Source organism: Polyodon spathula, chromosome 5 (assembly GCF_017654505.1).
Source record: "Polyodon spathula isolate WHYD16114869_AA chromosome 5, ASM1765450v1, whole genome shotgun sequence".
NCBI classification, from domain to species: domain Eukaryota; kingdom Metazoa; phylum Chordata; class Actinopteri; order Acipenseriformes; family Polyodontidae; genus Polyodon; species Polyodon spathula.
Window position 1 is genome coordinate 7,024,594 of NC_054538.1, and position 14,274 is coordinate 7,038,867.

At 36.6% G+C, this 14,274-nt stretch overlaps 1 protein-coding gene across 1 annotated transcript in view; it reads right to left on the minus strand.

The window, feature by feature from the left end:
* The window catches only part of LOC121315362 (myelin transcription factor 1-like protein), an 86,366-nt gene that overhangs the window by 15,967 nt on the left and 56,125 nt on the right, over positions 1 to 14,274 (minus strand). Inside the window, exons 8-12 of the mRNA XM_041249388.1 lie at positions 12,685 to 12,819; positions 9,129 to 9,219; positions 6,992 to 7,099; positions 5,542 to 5,753; positions 3,186 to 3,445 (exon numbers count right to left, since the gene is read on the minus strand). Of these exons, the coding sequence (XP_041105322.1) occupies positions 3,186 to 3,445; positions 5,542 to 5,753; positions 6,992 to 7,099; positions 9,129 to 9,219; positions 12,685 to 12,819 (806 nt within the window). The remainder of the gene's footprint in view (positions 1 to 3,185; positions 3,446 to 5,541; positions 5,754 to 6,991; positions 7,100 to 9,128; positions 9,220 to 12,684; positions 12,820 to 14,274) is intronic.

Here is a 14,274-nt window from a genome sequence, read left to right on the forward strand (position 1 = left end):
ACCTGCATATGATATGTGTTATTTAAGTTGAATTACCGCAATTATATCTATGTCCAAAAGTTTTCCAGCACCCTACAGAATTTACCAGTGTTGGTTCATAAAGTCCAATATAACCTGTTGAATATAAAGTTACGTTGACATATTGAATTACATACTGCTTTGTAATTTTTTCATATAGGTTACTTAACCAAAAAGTGACACGAAATACTACTGCTATTATGCATTCAGGTAGACTAAATGGTATTAAATAATATATCTAAATTATGCTAATGTAGTTTTTTTTTTTTTTTTTTAATTATGTCTCAATCCTATAATGATATGGCTGATATGATATGAAATGACTGAAAAAAGTGTGCGCTAGCTCATAACATTTTCTCGTAAAGTATTTCCATTGCATTTGCGCACATCGTTTATCGTACAGGATACATTTTTATCCACCCCTATCAAACATTTTTTTTTTTTGTTTGCTCGCATGAATTAACCGAATCTGGCCTGTTTCCATCAGTTGTCAAACTTTTTTTATAAGTATGAGTTTTAGCACATAAAAAAAGTTTAATGGAAACATAGCTAATGATCAACTAGTCCTCATCATATTTAATTTGCCTCTGCGCGCGTGAGTTTCTAACCTTGACTGTTATTTTTTATTCTTATTTTTTTCCTCAATTGAAAACGAGGAAAAAGTCATACAAATTTAAAAAATCTACAACGTACTGTATTGAAATCTAAACTTAAGGAAGTAGCCACATGTGGCCCACAACCTGCCTGTCAATAGACACGTAAAGATTAAGGCCCTGTCCACACTACATAACCGATCGAGAGACTCGTACTCAAAACTGTTCTAATTAATCCAGCTCAAAGTATCTACACTGAAGTACTGTTTCATGTTTAGTCAAGCTTAATGAGTAAAAACACTATTGAAATAGTTTGGTTACAGTTCCCAGCAGCACAAAGAACTGTGGAAATTAATAAGATAGTATCCCACCATGCACTGTAATTTATTTTAAAATAATGTGCTATGCTCCATATTAATAGAGGTCCATATTGCACTGGAGGCTGTAATGCAAAATTGGAAACAAGTATTTTGGAAAAAGTAAATGTGAACACACACACACACACACACACACACACACACACACACACAGGCACACACACACACAACACACAGGCACACACACACACACACACACACACACACACACACACACACAACACACACACACACACACACACACAACACACACACACACACACAACACACACACATGCACGCATGCACGCATGCACACACCCTGACATTGACACACACACACACACACACACAAAAGTAGGGCTTGGAAGTTGTTAGGTTTTATTTTTAGTCAGGTGACGTCCCTTTAAATAAATTGAGCTGATTCTGTTTCATAATTAAACTCAGAAAAAGCTGTTAACTACAAAACAATCTTTGTTTTTACCTTCATATCTTGCCTGATCCTAATTCTGGTCCCCTTAATTTTATTTCAAACAGAGCTGACAAATTGCATGACTTGTTCATCCCTGATCCTACTTTTAACTCTCATTTTATTTTTGCAGTCGTCTAAATTAACATTTGCTTTTGATATTTTCCTCACTAGTTTAACAGAGATGTCCTGACAGATTATTATTATTTTTTTAAGCATAGCGATGAATAGCAATACATGAATGAGTGTACACTGATAGCAAGTTCTTCAGGTGCCTGCTCTGAGTATTTAACCAAACATATCACAAAACATTTTGGGATATTGGAGGATACACAAAAAAGGCAGTTCAGTTTAACTAAGATTAATTTTTTTAATTGTGATTAATTTTTTTAATTCACTTGACAGCCCTAATATAAACACACCATTATTATCTTCATTTAGACCTTAGACGTAAACAATAATTTATGCAAATCCCATGTTAAACAACCTATTACTAAATATTTTAAATTGATTAGTTGTTGGGTCAGTTATATAAGGCACAGCTTACAGCTAATTATAAGTAGCCTGTGATAAATATATTGCGCTTATTAGACAACATAATGCAGATTTTAAATATGGCTTGCAGAGAATGTTTAAATAAAAACCCTGGACTGTTTAATGATTGGAGTGGAGCACCTCCGAGGAGACGTGCTTCCTGTATGGAAGGGAAGACACACCCTACTAAACATGATTAGAAGACAAATTGCCAAAGCAACAGAATTGGCTGCCCAGCCCCAAAGCATTTGCTGAAAGAGATGCACGGCAACAGCAGTGCAAACCTGCTGCTGAGGCCCGACAATGATTCACTTGGCAGTAACCTCTTTTCAGTAAAATCTAAAGTTTCCTTGGCAAAACCCTCCAGTGGTTGCAGAATTTTTTTGTCTTTAATATTTTTCAAGTCACAGTATTTTATTTAAAAAAAAAAAAAATGGCATGCATAAATCAAAATATACAGATCTGACCTTCTTATGTTTCACTCAGAAATAAAACAAAAAACATGCGAACGCAAATTACATTTTCAAGGCTGCTGCCTACTTAGTTTTCTGGCAGCATTCTCCTCTCTTGAGGGCAGTGACAGAATAATAACAGAAGTGCATACAGTCAGCGGGGAGAGGAAATTCCTTGCTTAAGGCGGCTTCCTCTTTTCTGTATACAGCATTCTGTTTCATGGAAGCAAAAGTACCTTCCACTGAACAATGCGGTCAACATCAATACAAGGCATTTCAAAAATCAGCTTTATTTTGGTCAATAATACACAGACATGCCTTTATCATCTGGAAATAAGACACATCTGGCTCAGTATATGCTGCTGCGATTCATTGTCTGCTTGCTGCTTTTCAAATAAAAAATAATGTTAAAAAGCCCAGGCAGTAAATGACTAAAATATACTGTTCCCATTCTGTTGCATATCATCAGCTGTGAAAACAGTTACCTTAACAATTTATTTCTGAAACAGGCTTTAAAAATTTAGCTTAAATGCCTTTTGAGAAAATCACGCAAAAAATGCCCGACAAAAAATACTAATTTACAATCTGCAAAAATCAAATCATCTGTAGGTCTTCTTGCCTGCTTTTCTCTTTATATTTCTTCAATCATTGCATTATATATACATACATATATTAACAAACATGCAATTTTCTAGTGGTACAATCTGATTCACAATGACAGGCCCTACTCCGGCACTACAATACAGTAAGTGTGCAGTTTTACCCTGGAGCATGGGTCCTGAGGCTTGGTGCAGAGGTTCTGTGGCATCTCACGGCAGCGCGTTGAGAGGTTGAGGATGGCAGTGGCTGCCATGTGGGCGGCCTCCATGTCGTGGGTGTAGTCGAAGCTGCTCTTGCTGCAGGTACTGCTGGCACTGCTGCCTCCTCCTCCACAGCTCATGCTGCTGTTGCTGCTGCTGCTGCTGGGAGCATAACTGCTCGTCGTGCTACTGGCTGAACTTGAGTTTTTACAGTAGGGCTTGGCTGGAGGGACAGGCGACACAAACTGCTTTCAATGGTTTACACTTTCCAAATACACACAGAAATGCATAGATAAACATCTACAATAACTGTGTACCTATTTATGTATCTGCCTGTCTATCTAGACTACAGGGCTTCCTCATTATCATCTGAACTGGGAAAAAAGAAGTTGTGCGAAGGTGGTATTGTGAGTTTCATCTACAAGTGCAGCCTTCAAGTGGTGGGGACTCCCATATGCACATTCCAATTGTGCAATTGCAATTCTATTTTATGTACAATATCATAAATGGTGCAATAAATCTTGGCATTTGGTCGCTGCATTGAATTCATATATATATATATATAATCCCTATCCATCTTTTGAACACTTTACTGCAATAGATGTTGTACTTGCATGGAATCTATTAAGACCAGCTTATTTAATATAAACCTTGATAAGATAAAGAGTAAGTGAAATGATTTAACCCTATTCAGGGAACACTTTTATTATGCATATGCAATTGCTTTGTTCTTGTTCCTTTTGAAAAGAAACAAATCTTCCGTATGAAAAAGGTCCTATAATTTACCAGTTATAATGCAATTTTCTTTTAGTTATAAATCTTTAGGACAGAGAGAAAACATACTTACTAATTTTACAAAAACAAAAAACTATTATGGCTAACCCTTTACATGAAGTTCTAATCTAATTACGATATACTTGCATAGTAATTACTTAGTAAATACATGTGTACTTACACATAATTGTGAAAGCAATGTTATCATGCATAGTTACAATGTACTTACTGTGTCAATCTTTTTTGCATGCTATAAGTACACAATTGTATCAGAAAATGGTTAGGGGGATATGGATAGGGATATATCATGCAAATAAATGTACACATTAATTACATTGTAACTATGCAAAACAGCATTGTAACCATGTGTAAGCACACATGAAGTTACTAAGTAACAACTATACAAATACACAGTAATTGGAGATGCTCAATGTAAAATCATACCTAATTAAGTTACTTAGATGCAAAACCAAAATTATACCTGGAATTTGTTTGCATGTGTGTACGTGACAATGGAATGTGCCTTTCGAATTTTTAAAGCAAAAGCTCTAATTTTATGGGGGTAAACAAACCTGCTATCAATAATATATGCACAGAATGAACATAAAACATATGAATCTCCATAATCCAGATTTATTCTACCCAGCACAGACTTCTTAAAACTTGATGTGTGTTTTATTGTCTGATAATAAAATGCATTCGATGAGCCTGAGAATGTAGTTTAAAAAAACAAAGCCATGACATCAGTAACTGGGACTCTAATTTCAATAACTGGGACTAATTTCACAGAAGTTCCAAACACAAGATGCCAGAGATTAATATGGTTACATTGTGGCCTGGTTACAGGTTACATAAAGTTCCATATAGTACCATTACTTTCTCTTTCGTGAGCACTTTAGTAGTATACTGTTTCTAATCTGGTGCAGTACCTTGCCCGAGTACCCATTTATTTTTCTTGTTACATCGTTACAATAAAAATAATTAACTAAACCTCTAGTGTGCATACTGACATACTCTGAGTCATGTTTTAAATCAATACATAACCCTGGGGTCAGAGTTTTTAGTTTTGCCAATGTTAGAAAAAGTAGTAACAAGCAAAGTCATGTGTTACTACTTTTGTAAATAGTCAAAAATGGTGCAAACTGCCCTTTGGCGGCCGGACTGATGTGTTTTTGTTTACTGCTACTACATTGTTATGTAGGTTAGCTGTTGATTGACAAGTATTCCCTGAGTAGCCACGAGAAATCATAATCTGGTCAGTTTCTGTCATGACTATTGTTACTGTTTTGTAATTTAATTGGACCACTTATTACATTGTACAGCGAATGACACATTACAAAGAACTGCTGGCTTATATAGTGTGCATTTAATGTGTTTTGAAAAGTATATGCTGTGTTATGTGTTGCTTCAGGTTATGTGCTGGTACATGCAAGAGCAAATAATTGACAAGTCAGCTGTAAAATTAAAGAGGATGCAATAACTTAAAAATCCATTTATTCTAAGATTTACCAGGTATTTTGAATGATGACAACATACAATTCATACCATCGTATCCTTTGGGAGATGCATCCCTGCCTTGGACTTTGGGTGCAATGGCTCGTTTTCCGTACACGCTGTTGTCAAAACTGTTATACTCAAACGTAGTCTTGGAATACTTCTCTAGTTCCTTTGCCAAATTGGAGCGAGGTGTTGTGGTGGAGACATTATTTTTATAGCCATACTGTGGGATTTCCAGCTGTTTTACAAAGCACATAGGCCTGGAAATAAACCACAGGTGTGAGCTGTATAATGCATCCTGGCATTTAAAACTGTAATATTATTATGTTTAACTCACAGAACAAGAAGCATTGGTATAAAACAAACCTAAAAACCAAACAAGTGGAGGAAGCTAGCCTCTTATGCCTTTGACCTCTGGAGCCCTGGGTTCGAATCCAGTTTAGGTTCAAGTCAAATGAGTTTGTTAGTCTCAACCTAGCCCCAGGTGGACAGTAGTGCACATCCCAAAATCATTTGGGACAACTGGCAGTCTTTGTATGAGAGAGGCCCATGACTGAGTGCAGGAAGTGTTGAGGTGCGATCGCAGGGCGTGAGATAAGCTATCATTGCACCTGTCTGCATAGAGTCTGATTGACAGCAGTGCGTCACACACACACACACACACACACACACACACACACACACACACACACACACACACACACACACACACACACATATATAAAAACACAATGTTATTGAGGTAAGCACAGATATTAATGACATAGGAGGTTGTGGGATTGATAACTCCAAACTCAGTTGAAGGTTGAACTCAGCCTAACTGCAGGTTAGTAATTTCTTTAAATTAGTTAACAACTGAATATAAACAAAATGACCATGAGGGAATGGGGTACTGTTTTGTCCCATGGAGCCCAATAGACTCTAGATTTAAGTCACAAGACTTTATTTTTTCTAACTAATGTCTGCTCCTTATAGAGCACCCAAGCATGGATTAATCCTAAAACCTTTTTTGCTATAAATGTTATGGTTATGTAGAGGTTTGTGCAAAGAGAAAATGGTTGCAAGAGTGTTACATGATAAAAGGTGCTCATGCTTCATTTAATTTAACTTCCACCCCACCTTATAATAAACCAAAAATAATATCTACAAATTTAAATTAAGCAACTTCTCATTTTATGTCCATTCCAAATGTTTCATTTTGTATTAATATTTTATGCAGGTGTCTATAAAAGACAGGCATATAAATACAAGTAATATTTCATATTAATAATATAGCACAGCCCTTTGTAAACAAAGCGATGATGCTGGACACACACACAAAAATAAAAGCCCTTTTAGAAAATGTATTTGAATAAATGCATGCTCAAAAGACCATAATATGTCAAATGAAGGTACTGAATACTTTTCAGGTTAATATAAAATAGCAGTTTTAATATGCAAAATGCAAAGCTGTGCATTACTAACAAAATACGCATGCAGAATAAAATCGATTCAATACCTTAAAACACGGTCTGATGCTTGGTTAGATTTAGTTTCATCACAGCTGTGATGCTTTTCTTGAGCCTTAGCCAGCTTCTCTGCAGCAGCAATGGGACACCCAGACAGGCTGCAACAGCATTAGTACAATTGAGTTGTGTTACCAAAGGGATAGCTGTAGCACATTGCTTACCCAATGACAATCTCTCAAACACCAGATACTGTATTAGTGCCGCTAAAAGACAGTAACATAGAAGAATACATTGTGTTAAATTCAGTGAAATGATTTCAGTCACCATTCTATATTGAACACCAATGAAAACATTTTCTATATAAGCTAATGCTTATATATATATATATTTATTTCAGAGCATGTATGTTCATGTGTCATAATAAACCAGCTTCCACTTCTAATCACAATAAAAAGCTGCTCAGGATTGAATGCGCAAGCTGGCTGCTTTTCTGCTTCTGAGAATTCTACCTGGAGAAGAACATTCCAGTCACTTCAAAAAGGTCAAGCCTCTCTATGCTCTCGGGGGGGGGGGGGGGGGGGGGGGGGGTGGAGGATGTAAAATCTGACTAGTTCCATGGAGTTTACAAAGATCCCAGTGGAACACTTTCTCTTCCTCCCTTTCATCTTTTGTGAAGTTGCAGGGGGTTTCTACAAGGTCATTTAAAAAAAAAATCCAGCACATGGTTATTTTTTTATTTTAAAACATGACAGTGACTTAAAGGATTTATTTTTTTTAGCACTGAAGACATAGGGGCTGCTGAAGATGTCTGTTAATTAGCCAGGTTTCCACAACTATGGCAGAAAAAAAAGATTTTTCTTGCATTTTTATTTTGTTGTTTCACCTTCTTATTTTGAACCACTGTAATTGCATTGCACTTCCCTAAGGAGGTGTTCCATATATCATTGCCTAGAGCAATGTGTACAGGAATAGACGATGCTGGGAGATTCCAGACAGCCGGTGACAATCAGTACCAACTCCCTGATCAGCAGCAGGGCGCCTGGGACTTATGAGGTATGCTTGAAACCCCCCTCCCCCTGTCTGAGAGAAGTATTCATAATGAGTGGTGTGCTCAAGCTGTGACTGGCATTCTGAAACCTGCTATATCATTGGACCAAGCGTATATTTCTCAGAGCACCAAGTGTTAGCATTGGCTCAGTCCCTAATATTAAAAATACATACACTGTATACTGCAAATGGACATTTTGATTGAATGTCGCTGCAGAACATTGAACCTTATGTAAAAAATGACAGTTTTAAAAGACAGTTTTGAATGACTGTATGGGTTGAACAGTGCTTCCAAACCCATAAGTAACTCATAACTCTCTTTAAAGGGACATAAAAAAACAGTCCTTAATAAAAACATTCTTGAAAACAGTCCTTAAAGTTCAGTAAATGAGTGCCAACCACACAAGCCACAAAGCACTGCACAAGTGTATACAAAATCCTTCAACAGTCTGTCTAAATTGTCAGAATCTTTAAAAATCTATTGGCTGTTTCTCCACGTTTAGCTTTTCCTTGTCTGGTCTTTTAGTGGGAAGCACATAAATAGCAGAATAATTAAATCCTATGGATTTCAGATAACGATGCATGTATTTATTTGCTTCGGAGATGGTTGATCTTTGAGAAATACAGGCTTAGGGCTTACTGTCATTCTCATCTCACATCAATGTTCTCTCCAGGGGCTTTGTGTCTAAACTTAGAGCATCACATTAATATCTTGCAGTACAGAATGCAATTCAGATACATGGAGTCAACAGACAAGGACCATGCATTGCACTTTCTCCTTTTTGGACTGATTTTTTTTAAATTAATTTATGATACATGTTCATGATACAGTACGTAAGTCACATGTGATGAAGAAACAAGTTTCACAGTAGCTGCGTAACTCAAGCTCCACATGGTAAGAACAGGTCTGAAAGTGGAAACAAAATACCAATTTTCATTACCTTTGACCTAATATTTCTCCATGTGGGGGATGACGGAGACAACTGACTTTAGTATCATCTTAAAATCTTATTTCAAGTGACACAAGTCATCGACATACTGGGCCCTTTGAGTGTCCAGTTGTCATTTTGTTTTTTTTGTAATTGATGCTGCTACTTTGTAAAATACCTCTAGAGTATCGTGCTGCCTTTCTACACTCACCTTCTGTGGGAGTTCCTGTTGCTATTTACATGGCCTCGTCCCGTGCAGCCTGGCGTAGGACACTTAAGAACATTTTCATACATTGCAAGAACTTGACAGAGAAAGAGTATAGAATAGGAAAGGTTAGCAGCCCCACAACCAATTCATTCCATCAATTTGTGGACAGCAAGAAAATCACTCTCATTAGACCATACAACAATAAGGGAAGGGATCATGCAGAAAAATGGGTTTTACTGGACAATCCGTTGCATCTAGGTAATGTAGACTCTGCATTTTAGACATGCTTAAGGTGCCAGGGGTGTTACAGTATATGACTGATGATATGCGTCGCATAGCCCAGATTCAAAGCATAAAACTGAGTTTTTCGATTTTTTTCGCCCCAAAGTTTTCATTGATGATTTGTGCCTTTTAAAGAAATGGTACAGACAACCCTTTTCTTGGAAAATAACCTCTACTAATATTGATAAACATTAAAGACTTGTCCTCATTCCCTTATAGTTATTCTACAGAGTATTACTACAAATTAGTACAATAAATCTGTTATCAGGTGGCTACAACTTACAAGACTCTATTAGCAACACACACAAAAAAAAAAAAAAAAAAACTGGACTTTTAGGGAGTCATAGAAAACACAATGGGGAAGTAAGGGTTGAAAATTGATACACTGTTTTGTAACATGTAGTATGAGGTACAGTAATAACAACAAACACAGGGAGAGAGAGTCACATGACTTACAGTGATTGTTTACCAATGTTCATGGTTCTGATATCTGGCAGTTGTCTGCACTGTAAACCCTCTCTCTCTCTCTCTCTCTCTCTCTCTCTCTCTCTCTCTCTCTCTCTCTCTCTCTCTCTCTCTCTCTCTCTCTATATATATATATATATATATAGATATATATATATAATATATATATATATATATATATACTGAATTAACTTGTCACTGTAATTGTACTTAACACATGCAGTTGTGATGTCTCAACCATATTCTCTTTTTGAAACACAAACTATTTAACTGAAAACATTCTGTATTTCAGTAACTGGCTTCACTCTAGAAATACCACTTCTGAGGCATAGTTGAGCTTGACTTATTAATAAAGTAAATTGTGTTTTATATTTACATAGAGTGCTAGAAAATGTTATTGAGAGCAGAGATTTAAATGCAAGACTTTGTATTTGCATTCACAATTAACTGTTATTTTGAGATCTTAACAAATGTAGTTTCCATAAAGTTAGAAAGGTTTTATACTTGTAGCAGGTAGGACTTCTTATTAAGTACTTAAGTATTTGCTTGATCAGAAGATTGTTTTCTCATCAGGACTGTTCTCAGACTCCACGGTTTTTTAATTTTCCAGTTTAAGTTAAGCCTCAAACCGTTTGCATTCTCTACCAGTGTGATCTTTTATTGTATTTTAATTTGTTGTTTTGTGAGTTGTATTTTTTAACCTCTTTAGAGCAACTAGTGAAATTCTTGCTTTGTTTGTGGCCACAGTAACACGACTCGCTGAGGTATTTTTGTTTTTAACTATATTCAGTATGTACGATGGCGTGCCTAATGTTGTGGTTTCTGTAGTATTTTTGGAGTGTGTACAACCACTGTTTCTTATACACTGTTTTTATCGGGTTTTCTTTATTGTTTGTGTACCGATTCCTTGTGCAGCTTTCTTATTTATAAAACTTAACATTGTTTGTGCTTATATTGTCATTGCCAGTTTTGTTTTGACCATCTGTGAGACATGTTGCAATAGTAACTCAGGTTAGCAACTGGTGTATTTATATAATCCAAGTAAAGCTAATTTTGACTCTACCAGCATATGTAGTTCTGCATTGGAAGGGTGAGTCTTTTGTTTGCTGTGAATAGACTTTGTCACATTTTGAGAATTATTTTGGCTTTGTTTGCGTTGATTGTTTATGTGCATTGTGCTATTTTGAAAAGTTATTTTCTGTTGATGCACATTTGATTTCTTTGTACACAAGTAATTGTATCTTCTTTCTTCTAGTTCACCCCTTCTGCGTGAGTATTATATGCTGGGAAGAGTTCGGGTGTCATTCAAAGCCAGGTGTCCCTGCTTGGTGCTTACCGTCTTTATCTTTTGGAGATTTCTAGTATTGCAATTACCATTATCTACTAGTACAACTTGTATTTATGCTTTTAAACTTTGCTTTTAATGGCTTTGCACCATTTTGTGTTTTGTAATAAGGCTTTGAAACTGTTTTCTTGTCTGAACTCATTTAATTGAGGGGGGTCCTGTTGTGGGAAACTGCTCACTGCATATGTATAGGGGGTCCCTCTAGCTCTAACATAAAATCTGTATTCGGGGTGGCGGAGTCTGATAGCTATTAAGGGGTCCCCGCTATATACTGAAAAAATAATAATAACAAAACACCTAAGCTGTAATGTATGTTTGTGGGTGACCTGCATGGCTAGTGCATTCTGAAACAAATTATTTAAAGAAATAGTAGCTTTAAGTTTGATTTGTTTTATATACATTGTATAAACCTGTTTTATCAAAGCTTTTAGTCCACAGCAAAACATGTCCAATTTTTTTGCATGACACTCTCTGAATAAGGGGCGTCGCATTAACCCACAGAAAAGGGATACAATGTGTTGTGTTCTAATCAGTAAATACAAGCTTGGGGGTGTATCTAATTGGGTTTGTGTGGAAATCAGGCAGGCTTCAATGATGCTGGGGTCTATGTAATTCTACAGTATACACCCTCCTGATATGAATACCACTGCTTTGCATACTGGCAACCTGCTCTAATGCACAGCTTCCCCACTTTAACACAGGCATTAATACATCTCTCCTGGAAGACACTACAGTATTGTTCTGCACATTGTCACATATACCTCAGTTGGTGTGTAAATAAACGCCCAAGCATCCTCTTCAGTATTAATCAACAATGTAAATGTCTGACAAAAAGGATAGACAGAAATCTTCCTGTTTGCCATTACATTTTAGCCTTGATTTCCAAAGCCCTTTATACAGTATTGTGTGAATCATTTTCCCCACTAATTTATTTTATATGTACCATATTGTACTACATGTATTCCTTTTAGTACGGGAAATGATTTTCATTAACTTTATATTGCTAGCTTTGTAATCTTGAATCAAACCAGTGTTTTCACTATATTAATATAACATCATATTTTTCATTATTTAATTTAATTGTGTTCCTTGTCATCTCTTTGGTCCATAAATTGTTCCACCTTATTCTTTTTGACAGACTTTAAACAATTATATTGTTTGCTTAAGGAAACTTGCTACAAGTGTATACACTTTCTATTTAAAATGGAAGTTCTAAGGGGAAATATACAAGGGGCATGAAGACACAAAACATAAAACTCAGAAGGGGGCAAAAAGCCAGCAGGGTTTTAAATCAATCGAAAGGCTTTGCTATGGTTTTCTCATCCACAGAATAATACATGTGGAAATTGACCCCATGTCTAGGATAATATTCAGCAGCATATGACAATGCAAAGGGTTTTGGGTAGTGTTTTATGAAACAAACAACCAGGACATCAAAGATCATGAACAAAAAAAGTGTCTGCTTACTTTCTGGAGGTACCCTGTCTTTGTGCGGACACCCTGATAAACTCCGATGGTGAGGGTACAGCCCTGTCACATGACCTGTCCCGTCACACCCCGGAGTGGGACATTTGCTTTCTTTCTTGTCAGCTCGAGACAAATCTGCAAATATCAGAGATCCTCAATTTCACCAGCATGTCCCACATACACAGTTGCACGGCATGGAAGTGCATGCATATACACAGCTGCATGGCATGGAGGTGCATGCATGCAACAAGGGTTCTTGTGAGGCAAGTTACCACTAGTATAAATAAAAACCTACTAGAATATGCTCGACTGCACAGATCTTTCTACAAGTTACAGCCATAAAACAAGCTACAACGTAGTCACAGTCCAACATGCTTTATTTTACAAATGATTCTCTGTTATAGATTAAAAGCCAGAACCTGATGTGATGCTTATAGGGTTTTGTAATGACAAACACCCATTGGCTGAGGTAAAATGCATATTCATTGTGGGAATTAAATGAATGTCCTCTCTAAACATGTCATATTAGATTTAATTGGAGACTGTTTCGTTGAACTTCATTCTGACATCACTGAACAGCAAGCCATTCTGTCAATATACAGATAAACCAGCAGTAATGCCTTATAACATGTCTTCAAACCTGCCTTAGTTATGGTTTTATGACAACTTTCACACTGAATCAGTGTGAAAAGCTTATCGGCAGCATTCCACATATTTGAGGGAGACTATCTCTGCTATCTCTTCCACACTGATTTGCCCCATGGCTATATTTCATGAACATCCCACAAACTATCAGAAGTCTAAACTCCACTTGCAATAAACTAAGTGGGAGTAATTGTTCTGGCTTCATTTCTATAGAGTTGCCCACATTTTACAACATTTTACAACATTTTAAATCTACAAACTCTGGATACAGTGACAAATACAGAATCTCCAACTGCATCCTGTTTATCCCTGAGCCTGAGTCACAGAATTCCATCAGAGGTAACTTAATGATGTAGTTCTTCAACTAACGCTCTTGCCATTGGGAAAGGTGGTCGCTCCAAGTGCATTGCTCTGGAGCACCTCAGAAAGCACCTGTGCATGGATCCTTAGATGATACTACCCAAGCTTATCTCAGGAGAGTTTTTGATAATTCCATACTTTGCCTTCAATGGAGTTTAACAGTGTTGAGAAAGCATTAACCATGAAGAACTCTACTGGACGTACTTTCCTATTGTTTTTGCTCTGACCATTCCCCAGCTTTATAAACTTAGACTGAAGGCAAGTGCTTGAAGGACAGAAACTGATGTAATGCTGATGGAGTTTATAGAGTTTCAGACTTTTTTTTTTATTAATTTGTTTAGTGTCCCTTTACCTTTTTATAAGGCAATTATATATCAGAAGCTGCTCTTCTAGTCACCTGACATAGATACATGTCAAGTGTCTGAAGAGTAGTAAGATCCAGCACAATCTAGTGATCTGCAGTTCTGTTTTGCTAGCAATACACTGCCATACACACTAATATGAAGACTAGGGGTGTGCTGATACTCATAATCACCATTAAAGCAGCAATTATTGGCAGGTATTGCCAAAACACACCTATTTATT